The sequence below is a fragment of the Pygoscelis adeliae genome, unplaced genomic scaffold (assembly GCF_000699105.1).
Source record: "Pygoscelis adeliae isolate BGI_AS28 unplaced genomic scaffold, ASM69910v1 Scaffold42, whole genome shotgun sequence".
In the NCBI taxonomy this organism is placed as follows: domain Eukaryota; kingdom Metazoa; phylum Chordata; class Aves; order Sphenisciformes; family Spheniscidae; genus Pygoscelis; species Pygoscelis adeliae.
The window spans coordinates 969,176-983,288 of NW_008824283.1; the positions used below are offsets into that span (position 1 = coordinate 969,176).

At 43.8% G+C, this 14,113-nt stretch overlaps 1 protein-coding gene across 1 annotated transcript in view; it reads right to left on the reverse strand.

Annotated features, from left to right (window-relative positions):
- The window catches only part of BNIP1 (BCL2/adenovirus E1B 19kDa interacting protein 1), a 178,551-nt gene that overhangs the window by 32,251 nt on the left and 132,187 nt on the right, over positions 1-14,113 (reverse strand). The window contains exon 4 of the mRNA XM_009318550.1: positions 11,824-11,900. Within this exon, the coding sequence (XP_009316825.1) occupies positions 11,824-11,900 (77 nt within the window). The remainder of the gene's footprint in view (positions 1-11,823; positions 11,901-14,113) is intronic.

Below are 14,113 nucleotides of genomic sequence, written 5' to 3' on the forward strand. Positions count from 1 at the left end.
ATCCCATATAAAGCCACACCTTGTCTGGCTCAAGCAGCTGTGCAAGCCCCTAACTCCCCTTGGCTCCCTTAGAGCCAAGGTGGGAGAAAACAGTAGTCCCTTAAAACACTTGGGACCAATTCCCAGGTTTCTTACTCATTCTGAGCTCAGTCCTTATTCCCGCTGCAGGCAGTGGCAGCTTTACTTGAGCTTATAGCACCAGCGTCCAGACTTCGACTGCTCTAGAGGTCACTGTCTCCAGCAAGAAATCGGCTCCGAGTCCAACAGCTTCACTTAATTTTCCTGGAATCATTCTCTGCTCTTTGATGCAGGGCTGCATCCCACTGCCCACGACAGCTCATGCAAAGATAGGGCAATGTAAGATGAAACAGGCAGTTTCCATCAGTCTCTTAAGCAGATGTGGGTGAGCACAGGCTTCACTACAGAAACTCTACAGGCCACATTTTTGGCAGATCCTGGGCTATATAAACAAACAGGCAACATGACCTGAGCTCCCATAAATTTCCTGAAAATCCTTAATGACTCTAAAGACTTAATAAAGTGTTTCACAGCAGAGGCAGCAGCCAGTAATTATGGTTTTGGAATCTGTGAAGTAGCAAGCCGAAGTCCAGCTCTGTGATTGGAAATGCAAGCAGTAATAATAGCTCTTTCAGAACACAACACACTTCTTTTGCCATCATATACCCTGCTCTGTGAGCTGGTGCGTCCCTAGCCAAGTGTGCTGTCAGCAAAAGTTTTAATCAAAGGGCAAAATACATTAAATATAGAGACAAATTCTTGCAGACGGAGTTGCAAAGCATTGTGAAAGTGTAAACTGTATGTTGGAAGACCGTGATTTAGCAAAAATTATAAGGGGGCAGCTACAGGCTCTAAAAGCCAGTCTTCTACTGGAAGTAGGACATGCAGGAAAGGTTTGGGACTTGCCATCGTGTGAAAGGGTTGTCCCTGCTGCACCCTGCTCCCAGGATCCATACACCAGGGCACCAACACCACATCTGCGTGCAGGTGGATGCACATTAGCTGAAGCAGGGTTAAAAGAGGGGACCAAGAGAGAGGGGTCGCAGCTCCTGCAGACACCCCTCCAGATTCAAGGGGAGCCACTCTCTCTCTTACTGGTCATTCAGATCATGACGACTCTGGGAAAGGCACTCCCAATAATTGCTGTTAGCAAAGCCCCTCTTTAAAGCCTACTGAAGGATTTTGAAAGAAAGCAAGGCTGTTAGTTTTTCCTTTTGCCTGTCATTACACGAGTAGTGCTTGAGATCCAAGTTTCTATTAAAAAAGATGACTGAGTTAAGCTCTTGCATGATATCTCTAGAGATGCATCAGTCAGTGCTTTCTTACACATTCCTTGTACAGCAACAAGAAAGTTTGTATACCATTCCATTCTACAACTATTCAACTGTAAATTCCCTTAGAACAACACCTATCCACAAAACAGCTTTCAACTCCTTTGAAACTTCTAGGCGGTAGAGAAGAATTTTATGTTTAATGCCTTGATCACAGAGTCGGAGGCCTCCACTGATCAATATTACTGATGGCAGCAGGAGAGCCCACACCACGTATGGGTGAAGAAGAAGAGTCAAGATAAAGGGAAGTTCAAGGAAACAGAACTGAAATGCAGTGAGCCCTATACTCCCAGCCATTGTGTTAGCCTACTTCTGGCGAGTGTCCTATTTCATAGATCATTGCAGAATTTGTTAGTTGTTTCTACAAATGTAGAAAAAAATTATCTCATACGCCTACTGCAATCAGTAATGCGCTAAAGCAAGTAAATACCACATTTGTTAATGTTTCCAGAGATCTTTCCATTCCATTGGTTCAATCTGTAGAACAAGAATGTAAATAGCTTAGATTACTTATCACATTTTAAAAAAAAGACCTCTCAATTTTGCAGCTATGCAGCCCGCAATCCGTACAGACAGCCCTGGGATACTAGTGAATAATACAACCTTCAGTTCTTCTTTAGCAAAACAGATGAAGTTTTTACTTGTTCTTCTCTTACTGGTGTTTTTGGAAAATACAGAAAGGAAAAAATTGTCAGACAAAAATAGTCTACGTGTCACTTCAAACCAGTCACCTGGGACCTGGACTCAAAGCCCATTGAAGTCAGTGGAAAGATTCCTCCCGACTTCCATGGGGTTTGGCTCAGACCCACACAAATGCACTTCTTGCAGGTGTAAGTTTACACGTTTCTTTTTAAACTGCCTGAACAAAGACTGCCCTCAAGAACCACCTTAACCACAGCTGCATTTGTCTGTAACAGGGAGCTCCCACCCTGCCTTCAGCAATGTTCCTGGTCCGGGGCCAAATCTCCAAGCCAGCACATCCCTCTATCTTCTTCTCCAAACCTGACATTTTTGTATGGCCCACATTTCTAAGTGTACAGACACATAGGTCTGGCCTGTCTCTCCCCTGCATTTTTTTTTGCCTACATGGCTAACACCACTGCCACCCAAGCGCCTGTGTAACCATCAGACGTTACCCAGGAACTGCAGAATTAGCCTCCCGCACCCCCCTGGGAGCTCCCCTTGGCAGATGGGTCTGCTCTCTGCTGCTGGCTGGCAGGACAGGGCAGGGCAGGGGAAGAGCAGTATGTGGCAAAAGTCTCATCATAGTTTTCATATACATTTCTATACATTAGAGATTATGTATATTAATAACAGCACTCCTTTCATTCTATCCTTTTAGATAGTCCCAAGCAAATTGTCTTCTGAATTTGTCACTTCATATTCCAGAATATTGAATGAGGAACTGGGGAATTTTATCCTGGCTGGAGGTAAAAAAGCCAATTATTTTCACTTATTAGCTTATTGTAGCTGGAACCTAACTCCAAATGTATCAGGCTCAGTGCCTAGAAGGCTTCACCACGTAACAAAGAGATCACTAACATCCAAGAAGTATGATAACCTCCTGCCGGCAGTTCTGGAGTTTGGTGCAGAAGGAAGAGGTGCCCATGTTAGCGGTAGTTATGCAAACCAAACAGAAAGTGAAATCAATGTGAACCTTGCCTAAATAGATCACTCATCTGCTTGGGCTTCCCCCTCTGCCCCCCTGATCCCCAAGTGGTCTTTGAACATTCGGAGTTCAAGTCACTGAAGGGACAATTGCACACTCCACTACGCTCAAAAACAAAACTTGCATAATATAGTGTTGAACTCAGAGGGTTAAGGGACACCCCTGGGAGCAGCAGCAGCGACCAATGAGCATGTTGAATGTTCCTTCACCTTTCTGATCGCTCATTAAGCTTTGGCATGGTTCCATGTATGAACTCATTGCACCAAAACAGGCTTACTCCCCACTATTGGGTTTAAACGTACAATACAAACAGGTCCTGGGATGGGCAAGCGCAGAGGATCCAAATGTGCAAAAGGTAAGCCAGACTCTGAAATTCACTGTACTGCAGAAGGCTATCTGTGGCTCTTCACAAGCTCAAAATGCATATGAAATGTGCCAGGGACAATACATGCAAGGATTTATTAATTTTGCCAGAAATGAAATGGCATCCATCTCTAATGCTTGAGCACAGGTCAAGGAATCAGGAGAGATTGGCTTTCTGCCTGGTTCTGCTGCTCATTCCCACACTGACACCATGCCACTTTCAGCACTGTACCTTTCCCCGTGCCTCAGTTTCCCCATCTGCATTCTGCAGGTCTGTGGTTCAAAGCTGCTGCATGTATTTTTTAAAGAAGGGAGCACTGAAAAGAAAGCCAAAAGAGGGAAGGAGGGAATGGAAAGGCAAATCCTTCCAACACTAGTCAGCCCTCACTTTGCCTGAGTAAGAACCACAGGAAAGGTGGAAGGAAAAGGAACCATGAAGGCTGGAAGCACTAGGTTTCAGACAAGTCCACCGTGACAACTGTGCCCCTCTATTAGAGGGGACGGTTCAAATCAGCAGCCATAAGCTTGGTCCTCCTGGGCTTTGCTCCCTGCCAACAGTATTCAATGTACTGCTTTGTCTTTCAGAAAGAACATGTAATTGCTATCGTTCATTATTTACAGATGTGCAGATATCTGAATCTACTCAACAACCATACTGAGCTGCTGTCCAGAGCCAAGAAGTTAGGTTCACAAGAGGCTTAAGAAGACTATCCTGAGAGATGAGAATTGCGTTTCTGGTGTTCAATTCAAGCCATTTGCCCCTTGAAAACACCTGCTGGTTTCTTCCCTTGCACTCACAGGGAAGCAAAAGACAATTTCATGCTATTCCTTATCTGCCTCCTCTGTATCCTTTTGTCAGTTCCCACCAGTGGCTTCCCTATCAGGTGTCACATCTGGGAGGGATGTAAAGCTGACAGGCAGAGAGAAGCCTGCCCAACCATCTCAAATTAACCACTTCCATACTTTTCCCTGTGTAAACATGGGTTCACTCACTGGGTCAGTGGTAGGTAAATAACTGTCCTCCCCTAGCTTGGGACAGTATCAATTGATATGAACCTGGCCCTGCCAAAGCTAACATCAAACATGTGTTGACTTCAACACTCTTGCAAAATGATAACACCACAATGCTGTGATATTCCCCAGAATGGCTCCCTTCAAGACTGAGACAGTGGGAAGATGAAGAAAAATCCATCTCTACAGAGGCTCACCAAGCATGCTTGGGAGGAAGGGAGCAGGAACCCAGCAGCCCACAAACAAGGGTGTAGCACAATGAGAGGAGCTGATACAAGGTGAGCATCTCACTTTTACTTTGAAGGATTAAAGTCTTTCGAGGATGGGCTCACAACCATGCAGCACTGCTCCATCAGCCCATTTTGGAGAAGAGGGGGGGGGATCACTATGCACAAGGACAAATAACTTCCTAGTGAAGACTGGACCATTCGATGGCAAAGAAACCCAGAGCAGGTCCTAGATGCCTGGCAAGGACCAGTCATAAGTGATGGGTGGCATCTGCAAATCACTAAGGTTAAAAAACCCTGATAATAAAAACCACAAGCTAGGAAATTTGGGGCATCTCCAAATTTCTGTGCATTTATCTAACACTTGTCAGACAAGTTGAGACTCCTGTTTTACATGTGAGCACCTAAAGACACAGAAGTAAAGTGACTTTCAGGGGATCTCTGAAAACAATGGGGACTTGGAAATTAAAAAAAATTCCCAGCCCCTGGGCTAATGCCTCAACAACTAGCCATTTTCTTAAAGCACAAGGCAGCTAAAATACTGGCTAAGTTACAATAGTATGGGGTAGAAGGTAACAGGATTTACAGGGTTAGGTTTAACAGGATTGAAGGTTAACAGGATTTTAAGGTTAGGGTTTAAAATAACACAGCAAAAATGGAAATCCACAGTTATAAAGAACGATCTGTATTATTCATTTCTTTCTCCCTGAATCTGCACAGACTGTAAATCAACCCAGATCAGGAGACGTCACCAGCCAGTGCTGTCCTCTCCCGCACAGAGCACTGGACTGGCAGACAGGATACACAGGGATTTTATTTTCAGGGCTTTGACACTGAGCTGTTATGTGACACCTGGAAAGTCACATCACATTTCTGCTGCTTCTCCCACCAGCTGTTGGTTTAGGTTATTATTGTTATTATTACTACTGCTATTATTTCTACCGCTGCTGCTATAGGCACTACCACAGGAACCCCCCTCAGATATCAGGATCTCATGTGCAAATCACTGTGTGCACAGAATTCTGTAAAAAAACCCTCAAACCTCTTCTCCCAGGAGGAATTTATGCCCTAAACCAAAAGAAAACAGGTGGAAACAGGCAGATAGGAGAGTGCTGGCACCGGGGAGGCAGGGCTGCCCAGCGCTGTGCGCCGGAGCGAACACCCCTCGCTCTGGGTTCACAGAGTGTCCTGGCCGAAAGGGCTGGTCTCTTTTGGGGTTACTAATCATCACCATGGTATCAGCAATACACAGTTTATATGCGCAAAGCTCCTGGGATGTACACAAGGGATTAAAGCACAGGGAAACAGATCCTGAACGACCAGAAGAAAATGTTCAAATCGCGCCTTTAGTCTTTTCTAACAACTGCGCTTCTGCGTATTTGAGCCTCTCTCCAAATATCGCTGGTTACAAGTATTTGACACAAAGCAATGCCAGGAAGCACTTTTGCTTGGTTTTGTTTTTCTGTGGATGCAGAACCCTGCCTAAATAATCACAAGCTAGAAATACTGGACTGTCGTGGCTGCATGGCCTGGATTTTTCTTCCAGCACCATGAGATTTCAGACGGGTGTGCTTCTTGGTGTGCTATGCTTGGTATGTACTGGATTTGATTATAGGTTTTCTTGCACTTCTATCTTCATTAGTTCTACATCACAGAGAGCATGGAATGCACACATTGGCAGCCCAAGAAAATTAAGATGTGACATTGTTTTTCAAGGACATATGCTTGGGGCATATGTTTTTCCCTACTTCTCCTCTATCAATGCATAAATCCCAAATGGAGCTATCAACAAAAATAAAAAGAACCATGCTGACCCAGTTTAAGGGTTGGTTTGGGTTGGTTTTTTTTTTTTTCCTTTCATTCTTTTGCTTCAAGGCCAGAGACAGAACAGAGGCCACAAGCAGCGCTGCCAAAACACATGTGCATGTTGGACATTTTTGTCCAAAGACACTATGAAGTGCTAAAATATTAAATATGTCAAGCAAAAAGGTTTCCTCTGGCCTTCAGAGGAGTTCTGCAAATGGCAATAAAAATGTAAAAGAAGAATGCTGAATAATCAAATGTGGTTTCTTTTTTTAAATGTAAATTGTAAAGGCTGAGTGTTAGTGAGTTGAGGCTGAGTCCTGGAGACTCCACGCTTAAGAGCAGAGACAGCCCTGGACAGAGGCAGGACAAGGCTCTTCAGACGCTCTCCCTCCCCTGCCCTGGAGGGATCATTTCTAGGGGTAAGAGACATATAGGGTCCTGCTAGCAAACATCCTGAATTGTGAGCTTCAGGACCAGACATATTGGATCAGAGGGGTTTTTGCACCATCCAGTCCAGGCTCTGAAATTCAGAATAAGCTTGGCTTTTCAGTCCCCTGTCCCACTCTGAGTTGTTCAGAACCAGACTTCGGATTCGGGGCTGTTTTCCAGCCCTAACAATCTCCTCAGATCTTGACTTCTCCGGCAGGACTGCCAGTAAGGAGAGGATGCAGAGAAGAGGATATTTGAAAAAGCAAACGCTCGCCTTAGATGAACTCAGCAGTGACCCCTGAATTCAACCCCCAAAGGTCAGTAAACAGCCACTGAATGGCAGCGACAAACACTGCTGACAAGTTCGAGGACAAGCCAGGACATAAAGTCCACTCTCACTCCCCAAGCATGCCATATTACTTATGGTCACTGCTATTATTTAGCTGTTTGGACCATGCTTCCCCCCTCCATCGTGCGGTACCAGAGACGGGGTGCTCTGAGACAGCAAAGGTCTGGGATCGTAACAGAGTCCCTAAGCTGTGTTGGTGGCACTTTTTTTATTATTATTATTATTATTATTTTTGTCTGCAAAACCCACTTAAGTAAATAGCAAGTAATTATGGTGTTCTGAAGTGACCTTATGGAGCATGTGCTCGAGTCCATGGACCTCGGCCAAAGCTACTATTGTGGATTTCATGCCAAGGCTTGGGAGAACCCTGGCTCCCTCCCATTGTTTTCTTTGGCCGGGCTCTATGGATTCTCAGCCTGGCAAGAAAGCCCCATTTTAAAAGTACTGGCAAACATCGTGCAGTTTGTCACACCACGGCTTATGATTTAGGACCTTGATTTAGGCTCAACACTGGGCTCTTTTGTTTAGCTGTGTTGGTACATCATTTGCAACTTTGTATTAGTTAATAAACGTCAGTCGGCTAAGAGCGTGGCATGTCCAGTATTGCGGTGAGGATTTTCCCTTGAATATACAATCCGTAGTGGGAATGACTGAGGGAAATTGAAACAGCTCTATCCGTCAGCCGGGGGCTTAAGCTCGTGTAAACAAGGCTTTCTAATACAGTGGATGCCTCAGTGATAAAATGATATTGCTGCATACCTGGGTAAACCCAGAGCTGGAGGATAAGGATTTGCACTTCTCTTTTTTGTTTAATAGAAACTCTTTGTTTATGATTCGACCTCAGAAATACAGGTGAAATTTGAGGGGGTTAAAAAAAAAAAAAAAAAGAACAAAACCAAAACAAACCCCACACACAAGACCACCTCTCTGGCTCCACAATTCCAACTTACAGTTCCCTCAGGCTTTGCTAGTACGTAGTTATAAGCAAAAAATGACTCTGCAAAAAGCAGCCTTTTGGTAAAAACCAGCTCTTGCGCACTTTGTGTATTTTGGAAGCCATATTCAATCATTTTACTGGCTAAGGATAGCAAAAACCAGATGCTGAGATTCAGACTCCTCCAAATACTCTGTGTATGGGGAGGAGGGGGAAGAAGGCAGGCTGAATATTTAAAAATCAAACTAGTGTGAAGGAGAAAAGTCGTCTTTTAGAAATAGAGTCAAATAGCTCTAAATCCCTGTACCTTTGTGACTGGCCCTGCTGAAACTCAAAAGAAAAAAAAAACCAGCCCTCTCTGCTTCTTATTGATTAGAAATTAATAAGCCAGGCAGCTTCCCCCCGAAATAACTGTCACTTTTTTGCTGTTGAACTAATCAAGAATAATAGAACACAATTATTAAATCATAGATACAAATGCAAATGAGCTAGTAAACCAGCTAATTAATGACCATACTGGATCAAATCTCCAGTGACTGAGTTGGCCCATAACAAAGCAGAGATGAAGCTTATACTAGGGTCAGTTCCTACTAATACTGAGCCTAAAAAATCAAGGATGTGGTTGGTACTACCTCCTGGCCCCTGTAGCCATTACAGATTCCTCTAGGGTCTAAACAGACAAGGAAAGGCTTTATTTCCTCCATCTTTAAGTCCAGTGTACCTACCTTTGATATATAACACTTGGCAATTCCTAGTTTCTCACTAGAGAGCTTTTTTGGTAGTATTTTACAGTCTGTGTGATTCGAGGGAAGATTGCTCAGAATTTGCGTTAAGTGACAAATGGTGCCATTCTAATACATAGATCTACACAAAAGGCTATCAATTCCAACTCTTACTGTCTCTTTAACACCTCAAAAGTATAAGTGAAAAGTATCAGAAGGAACTGCCTACCAGTGTACTTTCTATATTGACAAAATAGGGGAAAAGGAGTAATATTATTTCATGACAAACAAAACGGACAAGCATGACACGACACACTCTCCGGAGTCTTATGGCACCAAGGTTTGGTGATGTCACCTCTAGTCTATCTCACACCAACAGATTTCTCTGAGCTCCTGGCTCATCAGGTTGACCCGGGCACAGACATGTTTTTCTCCTTTTATACGCCTTGTCTTGGAAAGCACAGAAGTCATCCTTGCTTTGTGGTCTAACACATTGGAAGTACGGCAGTATGACCGTAGTCTGCTCATACCTAACCATGGTTGTAACTCCATCTTCCTCCAGTCTCTGGCACTTCTCCAGAGCATTTCTAACCAAACCAGGTTAGCAAAAGCCAACCCTGATCAACACATAGCAAACTGAGTCCCTGAACAGCTTGGAAAGTCCCTCTCTTTGCATTGGTCGGTCTTTCACAATAACTGTCAGAACAGCCACAAGCAATGAAAGGTCCAAAAAGCACAGGATAAACCAGAGCCAACTGCATGAAAGGCATCTCAGCGCCCGTCTCTGGTGGGCTGTGGAGGGCTCCCACATGGCTCAGCCTCAACGTATTCATGGACATAACTTATGACCTGATGAGCTGCTGCAGTTTCTGACTCACAGTCTCAAAAATTCTCACGGCTTTTCTGAAAATACACCTTGAGGTTCCTCTGCAACCAACTGGAAGTTGATAAAACAACCACTCTTGGATTAACAGGGTAAAGGGTCAACCTCCAGTCACAGGACCCAATGTCAGACCTGTGCTACAGCTCATTGGTACAAATCCCATTTAAGCTAAAGAAAACTAAAATGTGTGTACACCCAAGCCCACTCTTATGTCTATGTACACTTCGCACCAGCCCCTGTGATTTCTGGTCCCAAGTTCACACCCATACAGGAAAGGGACTATTTTTTGCTTCAGGTGTGACTGAAATCTCACTCAACTCACCATGCTCATGAGAATTCAATGCTGGATCTCACTAAACAGCTGACCTGACTTAAGGCTTGCCATATGAGGCCAAATCCTAACAGAAACCACCTGTGGTATTTCAATAACATTAAATCCAAGCTGAATTCAGCCTTGTACCTGACTCACATCCAGCATCAATTTCCTTGGCCCACTTCTAGTCCCTTGCTGTCAGCACTCCAGGACTGAGAGTCATGGAAGAATAAGCTGCATTCTGTTAAACCTCATGGCCAACGCTGCCAGCTGAAGTGTTATCCCTGCTATCCATACTGGGGATGGTGATGGGGTATGAAACAGAACGGTTTGTTTTCCAGATCTGATGCAAGGTTTCAGTTATTCAGCTTGCAGTTTTGACTACAAGGGGGGTTAGCCAGCTCTGACAACATATGGATGTGGTTCATGGTACTAGCTGTTTCCTATAGGATCTGGAAAGGTCTGAGGCATGACTCTGTCTTACTGCAGCACTTGGAATTGGCTGTGATGCACAAGAGGCGAAGGAATTCCTGGGAAAGGCCGGGGCCTCTCCAGGGATGGTCCCCAGTCCTGGCACTCACTCCCTTTGTAGTACACCAGCTCAAGAGGTTGCAAGGTTTGTTCATTTAGCCAGCATCTGGCTGGCTGCAAGACATATCGCTCTTTGCTAGCGACCAAGTAGGAAAGCTCATTTATTGTTATCTCTTTTGGCCATATTTATATAACTATTTCTAATATCTCAGCTGCTCTGTACGGACAGCAACAGACCTTGTGCTATGTTAGCATGTCAAACGTATGCACCATGTATCTGTGCAGAGGGGAAACCGCATGAATGGAAGACATGTCAGGTCATTTCAACCACAGTATATAACTGAAGCCCTATCAGGCCATACTGATTATGGAATTTAAACAGGAAACAGCCCACTGATTTGCTCTTTTAAATACATAATTTTCCAGCTCCATCTTCCCCAGATCCTGCAGAAGCTTGCAGATTTATCCCTGAGGCAAAATGACATCTAAGATGCTTTTCCATCTCCAGTCTTCTCTTCTCCTTCCCATACTCTCTCTCCTATGAGCCTGAATTGTTCCCAGAGGCCACGCCCACACAACAGGGCAGGCATAGCTCTTCCATGTACCCCACAGCTCAAAAGCCCAGGTGCCCACGTCATCCCCAAATATCAAGATAAAACCTCTCTCCATGGCTTTGTTTCTTTTAGAAAGACACCCAAATGCACAGGGAGGGAAGGAGCTGGGATGAGTTCAAACAGCTTCTCCTGGTTGCAAGACCAGAGGATCAGGGATACAGGGTGCCTCCATTCACAGCACAGGCCCAGGCAATAGCTCCAGATCTTTCCCTTCCACTTGTCAACGCCACAGGGCAAGGGCAGAAGAAGGTCTCCACCGAGAGCCGATACTACTGTCTCCTCAATGGGAAGACAAACCTCCTAGCATGTAGCCCAGTGAGCAGCGCCAGATTCTGGCCCTATTGCTGCCAACACCATGAGGGAAAGGTGATGTTGGCGACCAGAAAATGAGAATTTAGATGTGTGGTGCAGGTTCATCTCACCAATTAAGGTATAAACAAGCAGAAATGCAAACAACATTAGCCAGAATTGTTTACGATATGAACAGTAACCTGGCATCTGCCACTTCATCACCCATTTCTGTTAGAAGGGGTATCCTTGTCTCTATTTGCCGTCAGCACACATGAAGTTGCTTCAACTACTTGTATATATGTGCCAAAAAAGATAACTGAAGTTATGCTCACATGTATCAAAATGAGGGAGTGCCACCAGAGGTTCTGAGGACAGGACAGCAACTTCATCCTTGTACAGAAAAGTTTCACTGAAATGAAAATAACAAGAGCAAGAAGGTGAATAGAAGATCAAAGGAGATCATACTGCCTTTTTCCCCTCAAGGGCCTGATACCGCAACCAATAAATCAATGTCAAAACTCCCACTGCATTTAGAAAAGAATTTAAATATTTTTGGAAAAAAATATATTTTGTACAAAGTGTCATTTGTGTGGAAAGAATGTTTGGACAAGAAAATAGTAACTATTATTATTGGCATTATCACAGAAATAAGGCCCCACTTGTCCTTTCTTAGAAGAGTTAAATTTCTCCTATTATGAAACAGGAAAACAATCTCTGTAAGGAAAAATTTTCCAGCCAATGCCCATCCAAAACTCCAGGTCACCAGCAAATATATCCAAATACACAATAAGGTCACACAAAGAAATACAGAGAACAGCCCTCTTTGTCTAGAATATTAGGCACCGGAACAAATAACAGCAACATCCTTACGAGTTGTTCACATTTTTCCCAGCATGCTGAGGGTTGCTCCCCCCCCGCCACTGCACTGATGCACGTCTCATCATCCATCTACCCTCCATTCCAAGTAAAGCAAGTAGTATGTCTTCTTCTGGAGTGACCTATTAGACTACAGATCTCCAGAGCTTGCAGATACAGCTAGTCCAACTAGAAGCCTTTGTTTTGGTTTGGTTTTTTTAAGTGAAAGAGAACACTTAACAAATAACCCTTCAACTCATTCCTGTCCTCCTCTGTTCTGTTTCCTACAACCCTCCTGCTACCCAGTCCCATCTCCTTACTGCTTTCATCTTCTCTGCTATTCCTTAGTCCTTTTTCCCTTGCATTTTTTTTTGTGCTAGAAGAGACTTTGCTTTCTTTAAATATAAGCCTTATCAAGGAAGTTGACATAGGTCTGACCACAAGTCTGTCATACCAGTCTTTAGAGGGGAAAATACAGGTTTGATCAGTTCAGAGACTAGAGCTCCTTCACCAACCATTCTAGTCAAAATCAGAAAATATGCATCTAAATTATAGTTCACTCGGTTCTTACAGGTACAGTATAAACGTATCTTAATGGTTACTTAGAACACCCCACTACCTTTCACATCCTTCTCAGCACATTTCTTACCCCAAGATTTTCAACAGTGACTACTACAGTTTCTTACCCAACCCTAATCCCATACTTCTCCTTATACTATATAATTATTTCTCATACTGCAGTACTACTTTGATGTTATTTTTTAATAAATCACATTTGGTGTTGGTACGTGTAGGCCAGTTATGGAGAGTGAAGCTTCAGCCGCTGACACTCACAGGTTTGAGGTAAACTGGATCCTCCCCCAGGAATCAACTTTTTGCAGATATGCACACATGGAAGAGACAGATTTAAAAATAAATAGTGTCTCCAGGTTAGGACCTTACAGATGGGTATAGCTCTCAATACTGCAAGCCTTCTTTTTGCAATAGTAATTTTAGCCAGAGGGGTCCTAATAGCTTCATAGGCTTTTAACAAATGTTTTATAGTTTAATGACTGTTGTGGCAAGATAAGCAAAAAAATAGGAACTCGAAAAGTTTGTGTGCACAGAATTTCTTAGTTGTACTTCTCTAATCCTCCGATAAGTGGTATAAAGGAGAGTCAGAACCTATTGAACCAAGGTCTGTTTGCTCAGTCCAAACATTATTAATGATGTGAGCTCCAAAGAATTTGTTCTTTTCTCTCTTCTCTTAGATTCATGCATTTTGGACAACTTTTCAACAAAAAGATCAAGCACTATCTCCTTTCAAAGTGCCTCTAATTGGGTTATTACTGGGAGCATAAAATACACACATGTATTGTTATTGAACCTACCATAGGCTGAGGCTAGCCAATACTCAGAGTTCACTTCCACTGGCACCAGATAGTTATTTTGCCCCATTCAAATCTTTACATAAAGAAGTAAGATGCCTCCGGTGTCCATCAGGATGGAGTTACACGACTGACCCCTTCTTGAACAAATTTTGCAAACCACGAGCATCCACATCTGAGCAGAAACCGAGATTAAATACAGTTGTTTGCAGAACTTTCTCCTGCAGAATTTCTCAAAGTTCTTGTCCAAGAAAATCTCCCTCCCATCCCACAGACATCCTGTACTGGGTCAATAGCTCACCGCCCAGCCATATCTCAATCCACACCAGGGACAGAAGGAACTTTGTTCCATTAGCAGCTCCTGTAAGCCAGAACTCTTATTGCTGCAGTGGCTCCCTGG